This window comes from Arachis stenosperma, chromosome 3, assembly GCF_014773155.1.
Source record: "Arachis stenosperma cultivar V10309 chromosome 3, arast.V10309.gnm1.PFL2, whole genome shotgun sequence".
In the NCBI taxonomy this organism is placed as follows: domain Eukaryota; kingdom Viridiplantae; phylum Streptophyta; class Magnoliopsida; order Fabales; family Fabaceae; genus Arachis; species Arachis stenosperma.
In genome coordinates, this window is record NC_080379.1 from 4,440,427 (window position 1) to 4,460,586 (window position 20,160).

The window sequence follows — 20,160 nt, forward strand, 5'->3', positions numbered from 1 at the left end:
AGAAAATAAAATTAACCAATTTGATCCTCAAAATTTTAGTAGACTCAAATTGAATTCTAAATTTAGAATCGTAACTCACAATAAATTTTGAGCTGATTTTTGTTAACGACGTATTGATTTGGTACACATTAACTTGCTATAATTTGGATTTCTCTCTTAAATTCTATGTAATCGAGACTAAGCTTTTAAAAACTTTATTGCTGCTCTTAATTCCCCAAATTTATAAATTGAACTTGTTATTGTCGTTTTCGTAAGAATATTGAGAAGCCATTTAAGTTTACAGGAAATTTAGTAAATTTCAACCACATAAAATCTATACAAGAAATTCAAATCTTTGCAAATTAACTTATAAAATTAACAAGTTATTCACAAAAATTAGTTCAAAGACTAACGTAAATTATTATTATTATAATTTTGAGATCCAAATCAAAACAATTATAATTTTATGGGACAATTTAAGGTCGACTTCAAATTTTAAGCACAAAATTAAGTATTAAGTCAATCATCGGAGTCTAAGCCCGAAAAAGAAAACAATTCTCTCAGCATCGTGTTTTTATCCAAATATTTTTGTTTTATCCAAATATATTTTGATAGTATTGAACTAAACCACAAGAAGGTCCGATCCATTCCTCTTTCCCCAAGTAAGTTTATTAAAATCATGATAAGCCCATTGTGTGGAAGAGGACTAAGGGCATGTTTTTGTCTAGAGATTTTCATGGATCAAATTTAATCTGCATATTTGTGGTGTTTATCTGAATCCAATTTAAAAATTGTGGATATGGGTTTGATCTGCATATTAATCGAATCGGATTACGAATTTTGTGTAGGTATCCGTATATCCGCGTATCCGCAAAAATAAAGAAATAAATAAGTAAATATTCTGTTTATGTTTTATTTCAACTAATAATTATCATATATATTGTATTATTTTAATTTATTATTTAAAAAAAATATGTTTAATATTGTTTTAAAAGTAAACATATTTAAAAAATAGAAAAAAATAAATTTTATTAATTTTTTTAATAAAAATAAATTTTTAAAAATATTTTTGTGTTTTGCGGATATATCCTATTCCGATCCGCACATATCTAAACTTAAAAACTGCGGATATTTGATTCGATCCGATCCACGTTCACTCCTATTTTTGTCATGTTTATGTCTAGAAATGGGTCTTGTAGTCTTATAGATAGAGCTGAATTTTGACAAAAGTTTTTTTTTTACCAAAGATAGAAAGACTTCAACCCACGACTTCTTAAATGAATATGGAAAGGCTATATCATTTAAACTATAGTTCGTTGGCATATTTTGATAAAAGTTACCGTACGAAAATTCTATTAACATATCATGAAATTATTTTTTTAAATTTTTTAATTAAAGTTGAAATTGTTATTTCGTTATGACCATCAAGGTCCTAGAAATTGAAATGGACAATTTTTTTGGACTAGTTAAATAATATCTCATGCGTGCTTATAAAAGATTAGAGATTGGCCGAGTTTTTCCTTTGTTCTCTTTAGTGTGAGCAATAAATATAGGATCGTCTAATAGTTTCTAGTTTTTAGTAATGTATGATTAAATATTTTATTAATTAATATTATTGTAGGTTTATTTTTGAAAATTAATTCAAGATTGAACTTTAAGTTTTTAATCAATTGAAATGTTCTTTAATGAAAAAAATTAATGGTTTAATTACTCTGTTGGTCCCTATAGTTTAGCGAATTTTTCAATTAGGTCCCTACACTTTTTTTCCTTTCAATTGGGTCCCTGCCCCCAATTTTTTTTTTCAATTAGGTCCCTACCGTGACCAAACTGTTAGATTTAACGGAATATTCCGTTCCTAAGTTAAAGATTCCCTAACTTTATGTGAAATCCCTAATGCTCTTTCATTTATATTTTTCTGAAATACCATTTTACCCTCTTGGAAACTGTTCGGTCTCTTCTCCCAAACTTAGAGAAGAAACTCGTGTGCATGCCTTGCTTCCCAACTCGCTCAGCTGCAGAGATTAATCCCACCGGAATATTGCGGGAGGGTTTGGCATCTCCGATATCACTGCCGTCGTCGTAGGCGTTGCTTCTTCCTCTAGGTAAGACAACGCTCAACGTTTCACTGGTTGAAGGGTTTTTGTTCTTTTCTCCTGTGAAAGTTTGTCATTCTGTTTATTAGAGCTTCCTTGTGTTTCTCAAAGTGTTTGAAGAGGGATTTATGGCATTTTTTTTTGTATGCAGTTATGGGTGATTTGGATTTCAGTATCGAAATCCACCATGGTGGCAAATTTATTGACAGTGGACAACGATTAGAGTATTTAGGAGGAATGGTTGTGGAGGATTTACATTTTGAGGTTGATGAATGGTCATTACAAGAGATTGTCAGTCAGCTAAAGCAACTAGGGTATAAGGGTTTCGCTAGGGTCTGGTACAAGGAACCTGGGATGGATTTGAAGTTAGGTCTTAGAGAGTTGAAGTCCGATGGGGATGCGATGAGAATGGCTAGGTCACTGGTGTCAAATTCCTGCAAACATTGCGAGGTATATGTTGTCGATGGAGCCAGAGAAAGTAATGGGATTCAGATCACTTCAACTGATGCTGATTATGTGCCAGAGGAAGGTGAGGACAATGCTGATGATGATGGGTTGTTAGAGGTTGAAGTGGATGCTGAGTCAGAGCCTTCTACTGAAGAAGAGGTATTTGATGATAGTGCTGACGATGGTGACCATGATGATCAGTTTGGGTTTGAGGTGGAGGATAATGATCCACCATCAAATGCATTTGGGGAATTTACTGGTCCACTAAATGATGAGAGAACTGCAGCAGCTGGAACAGCTGAAGGTGATGAAGGTTTAAGGGAGGGTGATGAGCAAGTTGGGGGCTTATCTGATGGATATGAGACTGATGACATAGATAATTATGAGGGGGACTCTGATGATATGATAAAAAAGAGGAGGTTCCCTAAGTACAATGAGGCAGAGATGAACAGAGAGTATGAATTTCAGGTGGGGTTGGAATTTAAATCACTTAGTCAATTCAAAGAGGCTGTTAAGGAGCATGCCCTATTGAATGGTAGGGACATTAGGTTTCGAAAAAATGATAAGGTGAGGTGTAGAGTTGTTTGCAAAGGAAGAAAGGGAAAGTGCAAGTGGGTTTGTTTTGCGAGTAAGGTGGGGGGTTCTGACTGTTTCCGGATCAAGACGTTGAATGGAAAGCATACATGTGGAAGGAACTATAGCGGAAGACTTGCATCAAGTAGTTGGATCTCAAAGAAGATTGCCAACAACATCAGTAGAGGGGAAGAGATGAAGCTTGCGACAGTTATTCAGACTATACAAGACAAATACATGGCCAATATCAGTGTTGGTAAGGCTTACTGGGCAAGGAGGAAGGCAAGAGAAGAGGTACATGGGCGGGCAATCCAACAGTATGCTAAACTAAGGGATTACTGTGCAGAGATACTTAGGGCAAATCCAGGATCTAGTCTGACCATATTGGTTGATAGGCCTTCTCTTACGCACCAGCCCCGATTTATGAGAATGTACATGTGCCTTGATGCAGTCAAGAAAGGCTTCTTGGCGGGGTGTAGACCTATTATTGGCGTGGATGGATGTCACTTGAAGGGCGACCATGGACATCAGCTGCTAGTTGCTGTTGGCAGAGATCCAAATGACAATTACTTTCCCATTGCCGTAGCTGCAGTAGAGGCAGAGACTAAGGACAGTTGGGGGTGGTTCTTAGAGATGCTGTTAAATGACATTGGAGAATCAAGAAAATGGGTTTTTATGAGTGACCAACAAAAGGTATCACTTTAATTTTTTGCAACTAATTTTATTTAAATATAAGAATGCCATGTTTATGATGATATATGCAACTGATATGAGTTTGTGAATATAAGTTTGTGAATATAAGTCTGCCATGTTTATGATGATATATGAAATTTGTAGATGTAAATCTGAAATTTATATGATCATATATGCAATGCCTCTATACAAGTGATGATATTTAATTTGGAAAAAGCTGTTCCTGAAATAAGAATAGAAGGAGTGGAGTTTTCTTGGTAAGACACATGGTTTTCTACGCATTATTTATAATTGAATAGTAAGTTATATTCTTAATCTATAAATACAGTATAGGATGTAATTAGTTCAGTATAGCGAATCAGCGAATGTAATTAGTTTGAATGAAATCAATTAGTTGTCAATTTCAGGTTAAAAAGTTAGGAAATAATAATCGTATTCTATTTGTTTAATATTTTTTACATTGTATGATTTTATAAATTAAGAAAAAGAGTGAGATTATTAAAATGAGTAACATTATCCATTTTTTTAAAAAGACACCAGGATCATACTGAATATCTTATTATGTAATATGTATAAAGTTTTAAAAATCAACTGATATGATATATGCAACTGATATGAGTTTGTGAATATAAGGTTGTGAATCTAAGTCTGCCATGTTTATGATGATATATGCAACTGGAGGCTTGTGAATATTAATCTGATATGTATATAATCATATATGCACTTGATAAGTTTGTAGATGTAAATATGAAATTTATATGATCATATATGCAATGCCTAAGATTGTGAACATAAGCTTGACATGTTAGTGATGTTATGTTTAGATGCAATGGCTAAGCTTTTGAACATTAATGTTGAATATTTGATATGTTAGTGAACATTTACCTGACTATATTGTGTATATTGTGTTCTGGACTGAATCAATAAAACAGGGGCTGATGCAAATCTTTCAAGAGGCATTGCCAACACTGGAGCATAGGCTTTGTCTGAGGCATTTATATGCCAACTGTAAGAAAGCATATGGGGGTGGTACTATACTAAGGGACCTAATTCTGTCTATTGCCAAAGCTACCTATGTGGAAGAATGGGAAAGAAGGATGAATCAACTAAAGGAGCTCAACAGAGACTGTTATGAGAAGTTGTTTGCTCTGGATCCAAAATTGTGGACAAAGAGTCACTTTACATTTCTGGCCAAGAGTGACATGCTGATGAACAACATCTCCGAGGCATTCAATGGAAGAATCCTAGAGGCAAGAGACAAGCCAATTCTGACAATGTTTGAATGGATTAGGTGCTATTTGATGACAAGGTTTGCAGAAAAAAAGAAGAAGGCAGAGAGGTATGAGGGTACACTTTTGCCAAAACCCAAGAAACGGCTAGATATCATCGCGGTTAGAGCTATGGAGTGGCAAGCTAAATGGGCAGGAGACCTGAAGTATGAAGTCCACCATAAGAACAGGATGATCATGGAAAGGTTTGTGGTCGATTTGATGGCTGGAAGGTGTAGTTGTAGGTTCTGGGGTTTGTGTGGTATGCCGTGTCTCCATGCTTGCTGTGCTATCTTTGAGAAGGGTGACAACCCGGAAGATTATTGTAGTAACTATTATAGCAAGGCAGCATACCTTGCTACATATGGGCAGTCAATATCACCAATCAATGGAGAAAATTTGTGGCCAAAGATACAATGCGATACCATCATCCCTCCAATTTTTAGAGTTAAACCAGGAAGGCCAAGGATGGTTAGGATAAGAGAACCCGATGAAAACAGATCACAGACAAAGTATAGAAGATCTGGAACTTCTGTTACCTGCAGTAATTGTGGCCAATACGGACACAATAGGAGACTCTGTCCAAATCCTATAGTGACAGGTATTGTTTGCCAACTTATTTTGTTCAATTGTTGATGAACTATTATTAACTGCTATTTCATCTTGTAGCTCCTGAAGGCACACAAGGATCTGATGCTGCAACTGGAACTGGAGGAGTTGACTCTGCTGCTAATGAACCTGCTGCTGCTGATGAAACAAATGGATCTGCAGCTGCTGCAACTGCTAGATCCAGGATGGTTAAAGGGAGAGGCAGAGGAAGAGCAGCAGCAGGGATGGTTAAAGGCAGAGGAAGATCACCAGGAGGGATGGCCAGAGGAAGGGGTAGAGGGAGGGCTGCACCCATGACTGCAACAGCACCAAGGCCTTCAAACACCTCTGCACCCACATCCCAGCCACCACACACCCCTGCACCCCCATCCCAGCCACCACACACTCCTGTCCCACCTTCACAGCATACAAACACCCATGCACCACCATCAAAGCCTGCACCACCATCACAGCCTACCACTTTACCCACACCCGCATCACTGCCCACCACTTTGCCTACACCTGCATCACTGTCCACTGCACCAGCATCTCAACCTTTGCCCAAGACCAAAATCTTTGGTGTCAGAAGAAGTGGAAGACTGAAGATTGGAGTTAGGAAGCCAACAAATCAGCCGCCTGAACATGTTGACCTTACACTTGATTGAGGCTGAATAGAGTTTAGGGTTTCTTTTTGATATCTCTTGTGTTATGTAGGATTTGTGTTCACCTGTGACTCTGGTTTCTTTATTGTTTGGACCACTGTTGTTATGTGTTGTGGACCACTTTTGTTATGTTGGTAGAAAACTATTTTGAGTGGGTGTCACATTTATTTTGTTGCTATCTAGGTGTCCTACATTATATAATGTACAAAACAATGGTATCTAACTATCTATTATAATTCAATGCATCTTTTGTTTTACTCACTTTTTTCTCAGTATCATACTTGTATGCATATTAAATAGCAAAGGAACACCTTTCATTTACAAAAATTAAACATTTCATATAACTTCATTGAACCCATGCTAAACAGTACACTATTGTCTTATATAGACTATTACATTATCATAACAACCATGCTTTCTACATCTTTACATATAACACTGCAACAATCAAAACACCTAATATCAAGCCCAGCATAACTAGCATCTTGTATTGCTTTTTCATACTATCTTCCATCTTAGCAAATTGCTCCTCCACTGAACTCAGCTCAGCACATAACCTTCCTACCCAGGCATCTACTTCTCCAACCTCTGCAATTAATCTTTCTAGATCAACACTTAATCTGTCTATCTTCCTTTCTTGTGCCTCCAATTCTCTAACCCTTCCAAGTACTTGCTCATGACTGTTCACTGCATCTTCTCCAGATATCTTTTTTTCTTTCCCATCAACCCACTCAAAAAACTTGCATCTCCTATTAGGGCAAAAAATGAATCTTCTGTTTGGATTTTTTGATGTACTTGAACTACGAAGAATCAGAGTGTCTCCACAAAAGCACCGGACCCTCCTTTCCTTTTGCTTCAACCATCCGCTCTTCTCATCTTCTTCATCATCAATCCACTCGAAGAACTTGCATTTTGGCATTCTCCCACAACCAACATACCTTCTTCCATGGCTTGCTACTGCCGAAGAAGACATCACAGCAACTGCCTCACCACAAAAACAAAGATGTCTCTTCTTGATGAGGGTTCTGGAACTACAGACTCCTGAAGATAACTGACTCTGATCTATGAGTATTGACATAGTAAGGGTAAGGGTTGCAAAGAGAGGAGCAGAAGTTTGAGGAAGAGGCGAGAAGAAGAGAGTTAGAACTCAGATCCTCAGATCCCTACTGAGTATCCTTCATTTGTAAGGGATAAGTGAGGGTTATAATGGTCAAATCACTCAATCTTAACGTTTTTTGTAACGTTTACCGTCAATAGGGACCTAATTGAAAAAAAAATTGGGGGCAGGGACCCAATTGAAAGGAAAAAAAGTGTAGGGACCTAATTGAAAAATTCACTAAACTATAGGGACCAACAGAGTAATTAAACCAAAATTAATTTTCTCTTTTTGTGGTGAAATAGATAGTCATCATCATTGTAATAATAACATGTAAAAGGTCCCATGTTGTTGGAAAATAATTGAAATGGACAACACTTCTTTGGAATCGTTAAATAATGCTTCATGCTTCTAAAATTTTTATTTTCGTTTTTTGTGGTGAATAGATAATCATTACATATAAAGGGGCCCGGCGAATGCTATATTGGGAAAATAATTGAAATCTACAAAGATATTTTAGAATAATCTTAAATTGAATATTTTATCGAAGATTTTATAATTGGTATTATATAAAGCAGTACATATTTAAGTATTTTTGACAATTAAATTTAATTAAGTTGGCTTAAACTCAATAAAATTATTTTCATCATACTAGCATGTACATACGCGCGTTTCAATAACGCAAAACATATCCTTCTTCGTCTTTGTCTCGGCGTTCTTTCATCTTCGCATTTCTCTTTTTTCTTCTTTGCGTTCTTTCTTCTTTTTTTTTCGTCTTTCCCCTTCTTCTTCTTCATGTGTTTTTTCTCCATCGTCATTTTTTTATTGTTGTTGTTGTTGCTGCATTTTTTTTCTCCTTTTAATTGAGGTTCATTTGGATCTAGAAATAAATTTGATGTATTTTTATTGATGATTAAGTCTTTTTGACTGTTTGTTCAAAATTGAACTAATTTCGGTTCAATTGCGAATTAATTGAGGTTCACTTGATACTGCTTATAAGTATTGACCAAATTTTTTATTTCTTAAAAAAATTTGGTTTATTTCTTAGTTTAATTGAGGTTCATTTCGATGCAGAAATAAATTATATGTGTTTTTATTGATGATTGAGCCTTTTTTATTGCTTGTTCAAAATTGAACTAATTTCGATTCATTTGTGTGTTAATTGAGGTTCACCTGTTACTGCTGATAAGTATTGACCAAATTTTTTATTCTTTAAGTAATTTCGGTTCATTTTTTAGTTGTATAAAAAATAAATTTTCTCTTATTTTTAATAATAAAAATAGAAAGTATACGGAAAAAAATACAAAAAATTGGTGCATATAACATTATTCTCTATCAAAAGAAAAAAAAAACAAAATTTAAAAGAAAAAATAAACATATTAATTAATTATTAGTTGAAAAAATTAGTCATATATTTTTTAATTTTAATTTCCATGGCTAATTATCCAATACATATGCTATATCATATGCTATTATCCTATAAATAGATATGAGATGAACCATCACTCTCACAAGTCACACCACAAAGAAAGGCAATAGAAGTGAAGCTTGAGAATGATGAAGCCAACTCTTGCTTTTCTCTCCCTTCTCTGAGGTAAGCATCAAAGTGGTCCCTGAAGTTATCCTCGAGGCTCAAAGTAATCCCTGAAGTTAAAAATTTGTCTAGATCATCCCTGAAGTTGATCTCCGGTACTCATAGTGGTCCTTCCGGTGAATTTCGTCCAGCTGGCACAACCGAAAAGCTGACTGGCGTCGTTGGTGACACGTTAGCAGCCCAACGGCTTGCTGACGTGGGCAGTAAACATTTTGGACTCAATTTGGTCCCTAATTTTAAGTTAAATAATTTTATCACTTTTTTAATCCAACCCGCGTTTGCGCTATATATTACGTATTCTGATATGAGAAATATTAGTCTATCATATCACGAGTCTTAGTCCAATGGATAATACTATTGTTCTCTTCACAGTAAGCTTTCTTCTTGTATCTTCAAATGGCATCATGTCACAGCAGAATTATTCAGGAAACTCAGTACTAAGTTGCAGCAACAACGACACAGAGGGTCCTTCTTCAGATTTCCTATACACCTGCAATGGATTCCAAAAATCTTGCTTAACCTTTCTCATATTCAAATCCCAAACTCCTCACAACACCATTGCCACAATCTCCAACCTCACTTCCTCAAACCCAGAGGACCTTGCAAGGTTCAACAACGCCACTCATTCCACACTGTTCCGAACCGGCAAAGAAGTCATTGTCCCTCTCAATTGTTCTTGTCCAACCAGAGAACATGATGATGATTATGATGAGTACTATCAAGCTCAAACCACATACGTTCTGCCAAAAGATCCAACATATTTTACAACAGCAAAAGATACCTTTCAGGGATTAACCACGTGCGATTCTCTCCAGCGTTACAATCCTTATGGGGTTCTTGATTTGCATCCTGGCATGGTGTTGCACGTGCCCCTCATATGCGCTTGTCCGACGGCGCGTCAAGCCGGTAGCGGCACCAAGTATTTGCTGACCTACTCGGTTAATTGGGGTGATAACGTCTCTAATATCGCAACACGGTTCCATGTCAACGCAAGTAGTATGGTTGATGCCAATGGTTTATCCTCAGAAAATGAAATGCTCTATCCATTCACAATTGTCCTGATTCCATTAACAAGTGAACCCAACAGCACAATAACCAAAGTTCAAAATGGTCAACCACCTTCTCCGACTACTCTTTACACTGTAAGAAAGGATAAGACAAAGACAAAAAGAAAAAGAATCATAGTTGCTCTTACTTCTTCTGCGAGTTTCTTGTTTTTTCTGTTTGTCGTTTTATCTCTCGTGTTTGTGCGTAGAAAGAGATTAGAAATTTTCTTCAGGGGAGATAGAAGAGGCAGAACAAAGCAAGTGTTTTCAGAACAAATACGTGAAGGGGTAGCAAGCATTGAGCTTCTTTCCAAAGTGTACAAGTTTGATGAAATTAAAGAAGCAGATGAGAATTTCAGTGCAAGCAACAGAATCAAAGGCTCTGTCTACCGTGGGGTATTTGGTAAGGAGAGGGAAATCATGGCGATCAAGAAGATGAATTTGGGTGCCTCTAAGGAAGTGAATTTGTTAGGAAGGATCAATCACTTCAACCTGATAAAGCTGGAAGGTTACTGTGAAAAAGATGGATCCTTCTATCTTGTTTTTGAGTACATGGAAAATGGTTGTTGAGAGAATGGCTTGGGAGAAGAAACAGAACCCTAGAACACCAATGTTGGAGAAAGAGGATTCGGATTGCTGTGGATATTGCAAATGGACTTGAGTATCTTCATAACTTCACAGATCCTTGCTATGTTCACAAGGCCATAAACACTGACAATATATTATTAAATAAAGATCTAAGGGCCAAGATAGCGAATTTCACTTTGGCTAAAGAATCAGATAGAGAAGTAACAAGCTCTTGTTCTTATTACACATCACATGTTGTGGGAACTAGGGGTTATATGGCTCCAGAGTATCTTGATTCAGGGAGAGTCACATCGAAGATGGACGTGTATGCGTTCGGAGTGGTGCTGTTGGAATTGATCACTGGCAAAGATTCTATTATTGTGCAGGATGATGGAACTGAGACGATGCTTTCATCAATCATATTGAATCTCATTGATAAAGATGATGCAGAAGAGAAACTCGGTTTGTTCATTGATCCTAGTCTCATGGGAAACAGTGAGAAGGTCTGTGCAATTCAGCTAGTTAAGCTAAGCCTAGCATGCTTGGTTGAAGAACCTTCAAGGAGACCAAACATGGCAGAAGTGGTCTCGAGTTTGCTTAGAATATATACAGAAATTGAGACAAGAACGTTACCCTGCCGCATCAATGACAGTGGAAGCACGGAGAGGTTAAATCGTATAGAGTGTGACTGGAGAAATGAAGAGTGAAGAGTGTGACGGAGAGTAAAGGAGAACAGCGTGTGCGATGGAGAAGAAAGGAGAAGAGAGTCAATTGGGGGTTAGGGTTTTTAACCTAAAATTAGGGACCAAATTGAGTCCAAAATGTTTATTGCGCCACGTCAGCAAGTCGTTGGGCTGCTAACGTGTCACCAACGACACCAGTCAGCTTTCCGGTTGCGCCAGCTGGACGAAATTCACCGGAAGGACCACTATGAGTACCGGAGATCAACTTCAGGGACGATCTAGACAAATTTTTAACTTCAGGGATTACTTTGAGCCTCGAGGATAACTTTAGGGACCACTTTGATGCTTACCTCCCCTTCTCTTCCTCTTTTTGGTATGCTTTTTTTTTTATTCATTCTTTCACACTTTCGATTATAATAATGCGCACTTCGTTATTGTCTTTAACTAATTTGTTCTCGCATTCTCCTTCTTTAACACCAATAACCAATCAACACTCAATAGTAACTTAATTAGAGTTATGAATATATGATATAATATGAAAATAAGATTGATGAAATAATAAGAGGAACATCATCATATATATTTACTATTTTTTTTTTACCTTAGAGACTTGAAGCTCAACTTGCATCAAGAATCTGTAAAAAAAATTTAAAATTAAATATTTTTGTAACAAGTTAAAAATTTAAAAGTAAATTAAATTTATTATTAATCGATGTGTTAACGTTGAAGTTGAACACATTATGTAGCCTTCATTTTACTAATTTTTCCTTCTCATTATTTTTGTGGATAAGTTTGCTACTACTTCGGAATCAAGAAAAGAGCCGGGACAATACGGGAAAATGGTGATGAAAAATAATGAAATTTCTGAAGGAATCGAAGGCCTTGTTGTTGATGGATTGAAGCACAAATGTGAAGAGGACAAGAACACAAATATTGTGAGGAATTTTGAACCCATACTAAACATTTCTGTTTATAAAGAGGACATTATTAGTGCCGAGGAGAAGAAGCAAAATATTGTGAAGAATTTTGAACCCATACCAATATTTTTGTATACGGCGAAACTACCAGGAAATAATGAATTAAGTTTATGTGATGATGATGATTATTATTATTATTATTATCACATGGCTGAACAAAAAAAAAGAATGTATTAGCGCAACCAATAAAAAAAACGTGGTATATTATGGTGTTCCTAGTTATCTGTGTATTAGGGTATTAATAATAAGGTATGTTATGAGATCTTTAATTTGGTTCTGAAATAATAGTTTAGTGTTAAATAATTATTTGGATGATTAGAACCTAGATTGCGATGGCAATTTGAGATCTCATGGTTGATATATGTTTTCGTATAAAGTGTACCTTCGTTTTATTAATGGCATTGTTGTTATTATTACATTGTTGTGGTTGGCAGTGAAAGTAGCTAGTGGTAACTAAAATGAATAAGAGAAAGTATATTAAATTTTTACCGTAATCCACAAAACAAAAATGAGTAATTTTATGTTATTGAATGAAATTTCACATCATTAAAAATATTATTTATTATTGATGATTATAAATCACAAAAATAAAGTAAAAAGATTTTTTGTTACTTGATTAGGGTGAAATTTTTTTATTTTTGGTGAACTAAAAAATTGGCCCATTATTTAAGTTATTCAAATTTTTTGTTGTCTTCTTAACAAAAACATAGTATTTGATAAAAGTTATCTACACAACATGATTATTTAAAAGAGAAAGTTGAAGTACTAGTATTTTTATTAAAATTTGACTAATATTTAGGGTCTGTTTAAAAAATTTTAGAAATAATTTTTTTAACTTTTGACTTATGAAAAGTAGTAATATTAATATCTGGTGTAATTTTCAAAACCAAATTGCAACTTTTTAAGAAGCTATTTAGGAGTTTATAGAGAAGTTTAAAAAAATGACTTTTCTCATAATACTTCTACTTTTCATCACATTTTTATAAAATAAGCACTTTTAGAGTTAAAAATCTAAACACAAAATAACTTATTTATAAGTTACTTTTAATAGAGTCATTTATTGTTTAAGTTATTTTATCAAAAGAAGCTTGATTAAGTTGGTTACCCAAACTGGGCCTTAATTAACAAAAAAAAATGAGTAATTTCACATCATTAGATATAATTTCATACTATTAAAAACATTAATAATAACTAATTGGTAATTCCAAATCACAACACCTACATGCTAACTCCTAGCACTCCTGTATTCAAAATGATAAACTAGATAGACCAAAGACCATTAAGATTCAACGTTATGCTTATGAAGATAATAAAAAAGTTTTTTTTTTTTTTTTAACCTTGAAGGCACACAGTTTACCACACAACATCCATACATTATTGATAATAGTTTTATGTAAGTGGAACATATGCATACATTAATTGCTAACATCACATGGCAGAAAATCCAGCATGGGATTGAAGTACTTTTGGAACAAAGATAAGATTATCGGCAGGGAAAAAGTGGCACACTGAAGTGGTTCCAGGCTTAACAGCAAGAACTTGAAATGAAGGATGAGAAGACCCCCATTGTGAAGTATCCAAATGACAAACAACGATAGCTTCCACCTTATCACCATTCTCACCTTCAAGTGGCACACTATAAACCTTGTTCAGAGTTGTCTGGCTATGGCAATAGAAAACACCATAAGGGTAAGGCATGGTGTGACAAGCCACCATCTTCGGAGCTTCCATCTCTTTAATGTCTTCTAACATTGTATAATTCTGGAAACTCACACTAGACTTAGTCTTGTGAGAAGTCGAAAGGACTCGAAACCCGGAATCTTTTCCCAGAATGCTTTGAGCGAAATCAAGCATGGAATCTAAGGAAGTTGCACAGAACTTGACCTCTCCTTTGATGGGCTTGCTCTCACATTCCCTCAGGGTATCTTCCATGGCTTTCGCCTGCGCAGAATCGCGGGCGAAGCCAAAGAGTTGGAGGAGTTGTGGGAGTTTTTCCAACGAGAAAGGAACTGAATCAGCTTCTTGCTTTGGCCATAGCTTCGGTGAAGTTGAAGGGTCTCTCTTGGGAAAATAAATTGGCATTCTTTGACCTACCTTCAAATCCTTCATTGTCAAGAACACCATTAGAGAAGGGTCTATGTCATGATGATGATGATGATGATCATGTTTGTGATCATCATTAGATGTTATTGTTCCATGATGATTCATACCCAATTCCCTTCCAATGATTCCATAAGATGAACACTGCAAAACAATAATAAGATTACTATAAGTTACCATAAATTGCATGAATCTAAGAATAATTGAACATAATTTATTATACCATGATAAGTAGGAAATGGAGCAAGAGGATCCATGGTAGAACATTTTGAGCCATGTTTGTAGCTGAATAATGCATTGAACAGTTTTGTGAATTTCAACTAGTACATACACACCCTTTGATACTAAATTCAGATGAAGAACAGTGATATCAGGCAGGGTCCATTGTACTACGTGGCTCAAATTAGTTAAAGTAAAAAAATGCAAAAATATGATCCGTTACCAGCATTAAATCTATTATTTAATTCTAAATTATTGGTAAAAAACAAAGCAAATAATTTCCGCAACCATACATCATATCATACAATAATAATATAATCTTATCTGCACGTCATTTTTCCATTGAAATAAAGATCACACCAAAAATACAACTACCTATAAAGAATTATCTAAGGTGAGTTCTATGGTACTATGTGGTGTCTAAATTATCTAATTTATTTTTAAAAATAAAAATAAAATGTATAAAACAAAAAGTAAAATATTTAAAATTTATTAAATATTATCTATTTATTCTTTTTAGTAAGTTACGCACAATTTCAAAGACACCATAGCATTTATCATTATCTAGTAGAGACACATGTTTGATAGCTAGGGTAGTAAAATAATCTTTCATGTATCTCTTTTTAGTTTTTTAGAGTAAAGTAATTTTATAAACTGGTATCAAAATTTTTATGACGAAAAAAAAATATAAAATAAAAAAATATTTACGCCAAAAAATTTTATAATAAATTTAAAAGAAATTTTTATATATCATCAATGATGTGTTTTCTTATTAACTTAAGTTTTTACAGAGAATTGTTTTATAATATTGTAACTATTATATTGCTAACTTTTAAGATTTTTTAAATAAAAAATAAATTCACGTTTTAAATGAAAAATATGAGCTGAAGATTTTGCTCAGAAAGATTAGATTATCAAAAATTAAGATAAGCTTTAATAAAATAATAATAAAAATTTATATCACAAGAAGTTACATGTGTTTTTGGTTTTGTGTTTAAAAATAATTACAAATGCACAACTAAATAACTAAAAACGTGAAAATTATGTTGTGATTTGAGAGAGATAAGAAAGAAAAAGCGAAAAAGAAATATATTATAAAGTCATTCATTTTAAAAGTTTAAAGAAAGAGACAGTATAAATAGTTATATCTATAATATTTTTTTTTAAGTAAAAATTTTTGAAAATTGTAAAAAGTTTAAAGAAAAAAAGTTAGAATCTATAACCGCTCTTTTAGTTTAATGAAATAAGGCTTAACTTATAAACTTACACTAAGATTCTATTTAAATTCAGTAGCGAAAAATTGATGAGATAATTTTATTTTGTCTCATGAATATCTGAGAACGGAGCATAGAAGGAAAGAGAGAAGCTGAAACCATCATGTATCCTGATTCAGTTGTCTTGTGCAATGCAATCTACATCCAGTCTCCACCACAATGGTGCAATTTCCACTATAATTAAAGTATTATATACACCAATTCTACAGGATTCACACTGCTAATACCTTACCCAACTAAGAAAGGGGTACCTCACTGGTATAAAATACAAGACATAAAATCAACCTAAAAAAAATCTGAAATCACTCTAAACTTTTCGCTCAAGTGTATCACTCAAGTTGATGAATGAAAATAACCAAAAAACCACCTTAGTTGGCTAAGACAAGAATGCACCTCTTATTCTCAAATAATCTAAAGGAAAATAAGCATACAGCTTATTTCAATATATAACTCAATCAATTCAACTTATAAACAAAAGGAGTATATACGCATATTTATACTAATAAGGGAAGTGAAACTTTCATTACTCGGACGATGTAGGACTAACTCATAACACAATATAAATAATATATGTTAAACTAAACTACTTTAATTAACGACACAAACATAAAGATACATGCTCCCGCATCATTTTTCCTGGATTGGAAAGGGCTCCTACATTATCCTCCCTAAGTTAAAAAAGGCTCATCTTGTATTGATGAAAGATTTTATTGGTGAATGCATTTAAAAAATGTGAAAAGGTATAACTCAGCTTAATTCTTCTAACTATCTACATATTGTAACGGAATTAATACAATCTTCTTGTCATTTTTAATAAAGGAATATGTATTTTTGAAACCATCATAAATAATTCGATAATTATATTACCAAAAACGTCCTAACAGTAAATGGTCCATTAAAATGACGTTACACCATACTTTATCCTCAAAAAGTTTGTCTCAAATCACCTGATCCCCCAAAAAATCACAGTATCAATATCAAATCTAAATTGTTTAAAGATCATTTTGGTGCAAATCCACATGTTTACTTCTACGCTTCTCACTTCTTTAAAAAATAAAAAATAAAAAAACAAAAAAAATTCTGGTATACTCAATAAATTCCCGCTGTACTCCCCTCAATCTCCTCCCTCATCGACCAACTAAAGTTAGAATGGCCCGACAACCTTTTTGCCATATATTCCAACAGATAGTAGAATAATAAAATTTGCAACAAACGAAATAAGCAAATTTATTTATAATAGTATAATAAAATTCTTGAAATACTAAATATATGTTTTTTTATAAGTGATGATTAATTAGTTGCTGATTTTCTTTATATACATGCATGTAATAATATGATTGAATATTTTATAATCTGCGATATACATATTCTGTAGTATAAATTTAAATTAGTTATTACCGTAACTCATCACTTTCTTCGTGAAATTTGTCATAAATTCTTGTTATTTTAATTTCAAGCACGCTGCACGCATGCGAGTTGCCTAATAATAATATATGAATGGTTCAGATACGGAGCTGATCGAAAACATTCACCAAATCTTGTCTTCTCATGTAATTTTATAACTGTTCAATTTCCGAGACTGTTAATGACTTGTATTTTATTCAAATCGAAAATGAAATTTATAAAATAATGTCGTGCAAAAAATGAGAGCATTTTTATTTGTTTATTTATTTTTAAGATAAAACATCCTAATAAAAAACTAAATATAAGGGTGACAATATGTACCATATTCGTAGGTATCCAACTCTATCCAATTCAGTTGAATAGGGTTGCCAATCCGATATGCTGTTGATAGGGTTGAGTGCGGAGTCGATAGGATGCGAATTGAGTCTCAACCCTACTCGATCAACCTGCACCCTATATATATATAATGTTATAAAAATATGTTATAGGTGAGTGTTGAACCAAGGAACTCTCACTTAGTGCAAAAAATCTTTACTATTAAACCAATATCATCAATTAATAATTTAACACTATTGTATATATAAAAACTAATTTTATTTTAGTAATATAAAAATACAATATTATATCATAATCTTTTATTTGTATTTGTGTTATTAATTTAAGCAAACTCTTATGTAGAATTGAATATTTGATGTGATTATATTGTTTATAGTATAATTGTGTTGTTTGTGGAATGATTATTTGTATTGAATTTTTAATTTACATGCTTATTAGATTATATAATAATATAACATATGTATAAAATTTTGTGGATAGAATAGAATACTGACGGGTTAACTGCAGATAGAATTAAGTTTAGGTTGTTCTCAGCCGGCAGATAGAATTAAATTTTAGTAACAAATTTAACCTGTCGATAGAATTAAAGTTGGGTTTAAACTATATTTTACTAAACTCAATTCTATCTTACCTATTGTCATTCTTAACTTAAATATTCATAGCTGCCCAAACGCATTATCATAACTAATCTCTTGCATGATGTTACTTTTTTATGCAAATATAATATGAGTTTAATTTTAATGTATTAATAGTGTCAAATATTTTACACAATCATATAATTACATTCGTTCTTTTAGATAATCATTAATTATGTGGTCAATACAAAATAATAATTATTTTTAATGATGTTGACAATATATCAAAATTAAATTCATATAATATTTGTAACGTTTTAATGCTGTGGTTAAAATAATAAATTTTTCAAAGAGAGTTTTTATTCTCAATCTTTGTCAAAATTTTAATTTTATATTTTTAAAATTTAAATTAATTTTAATTTTATTATGAATATTTTATGACTAGTTCAGTTTTATATTTAAGATGGATATAGTAAAGTGTACATTGAACCAATTCTAAAATTATTTGGAACAAATCCAGAATTCACATAACGAGAGACAAAAATTATAAATATGGGAATTAAAATATTTAAAGAGTAACTAGTAAAGCTGTCAAAAAGTTTGCAATTGAATCTAGTGGTGTATTCAAAACTCATTCATTCTTCTTAATATCTTCTGCGATAAAACAATCATTAAAAAGTATTTTATTTTTTGTATTAAATTATTTAGATACTTGAGTTGAATTTTTAAACTTTGGTTATTTCATTTAACCCATGAAATCAGTCTATCCCAAGTCGCTAAAACCCTACGTTAGACGGTTTTAGAGGGTGGACTCAAATTGCTAAAATTATTTGAAGGTTTTAATTTATGTTGAACATTCATGTGGAATTAACTTTGCATAAAATTAATAATTGATAGTTAATAAATAAAAATTTAGTCAAATTAATTAAATTATTTAATAAATTTCAATTATCAACTTTACCTACAGTTAACATAACATTATGAATGATTTGAAATATTGATCCTCTTCCTAGCTAAAAGGACGTCTAACAACCATATAAAACAACAAACAATAAAAAAACGTGAAAATTATGTTTTGAGGTAAAAGGAAAAAGGAAAAAGCTGAAAAAGCAAAAGTGAAAATGAAACACGCACTAAGTATAATTTTATCTCTTTTTCCATGTGTGAATAATCATTTAAGCTAGTAATTAATCATTAAACGGAAATACTTGGTAAATAATAAATATATAAGCAATATAATTATGCGATTGAATATAGTAGCTATATAGCAAACACATTGATAATGTCCAATTGTGTATGTATAATATTTATTTTATATATATATATATATATATATATATATATATATATATATATGTATGTGTGTGTGTTTAATCACCTTTTTTTTGTGAAATTTATCGTAAATCGTATTATTTTCAAGCAAATCTTCTGATCGAAGAGATTCACTAAATCTTATCTTGTCATGTGTATATGATTGTACAATTTCCCAGACCGTTAATAACTTGATCATGTATTTGAAGCTGCCACTTTAATTTGTATTTTATTCTAATAATAAATATTATTTGTATATTAAAATTAATTGTTATATATTTTTATATAAATATATATATTTTTTAATTTATTTTTAATATATATTTTCTAGTATTAACTAATTTTAATAATTAATTCTGATATACACTTAGTATGATTAAAATCTATACAAAATGAAGATAATTTAGTGCAGTGCGAAGGCCCCCACATCACATAGTAAGAAATCTTTTGCATGATGTTTATTTTGATGTAGAACGTTTATGGTGTGCTTAATGATGAGATTAAAATACTAATTTTTGGAAGGGAAAAAGCAAAAGTTTTACATACCCTCACCTTTTGTCAAAATTTTAATCTTATTCTTCAAATCTATTTTATTTTATTCCAATTTTATTTTCAACATTTTAAGATTTATTCAATTTTATATTATTTAAAATATAGACTATATAATTAGGGTTC

General features: G+C 32.7%; 2 protein-coding genes across 2 annotated transcripts; one reads left to right on the plus strand and one right to left on the minus strand.

Annotated features, from left to right (window-relative positions):
- The first annotated feature begins 9,337 nt into the window (after positions 1-9,337).
- Positions 9,338-11,313, plus strand: LOC130965341 (lysM domain receptor-like kinase 4). Its single transcript, XM_057890109.1, has 2 exons — positions 9,338-10,601; positions 10,721-11,313. The coding sequence occupies exons 1-2, from the start codon at positions 9,338-9,340 to the stop codon at positions 11,311-11,313; spliced, it is 1,857 nt and encodes a 618-aa protein (XP_057746092.1).
- Positions 11,314-13,515: 2,202 nt separating this feature from the next.
- LOC130968222 (BURP domain-containing protein BNM2A-like) lies at positions 13,516-14,788 on the minus strand. The gene is made up of 2 exons (XM_057893389.1): positions 14,590-14,788; positions 13,516-14,510 (listed from the first exon to the last, which is right to left on the minus strand). The coding sequence occupies exons 1-2, from the start codon at positions 14,662-14,664 to the stop codon at positions 13,695-13,697; spliced, it is 891 nt and encodes a 296-aa protein (XP_057749372.1). The 5' UTR covers positions 14,665-14,788; the 3' UTR covers positions 13,516-13,694.
- Between the last annotated feature and the right edge of the window lie 5,372 nt (positions 14,789-20,160).

What these genes read in the sequence shown, in the direction of transcription:
- LOC130965341 (XM_057890109.1), top strand. Translation starts at nt 9,338, where the DNA reads ATGGATAATACTATTGTTCTCTTCACAGTAAGCTTTCTTCTTGTATCT. An exon ending in TTTTGAGTACATGGAAAATG is followed by an intron (nt 10,602 to 10,720) that starts GTTGTTGAGAGA and finishes ATAACTTCACAG; the next exon opens with ATCCTTGCTATGTTCACAAG.
- LOC130968222 (XM_057893389.1), bottom strand. Translation starts at nt 14,664, where the DNA reads ATGCATTATTCAGCTACAAACATGGCTCAAAATGTTCTACCATGGATC. An exon ending in TCCATTTCCTACTTATCATG is followed by an intron (nt 14,511 to 14,589) that starts GTATAATAAATT and finishes ATTGTTTTGCAG; the next exon opens with TGTTCATCTTATGGAATCAT.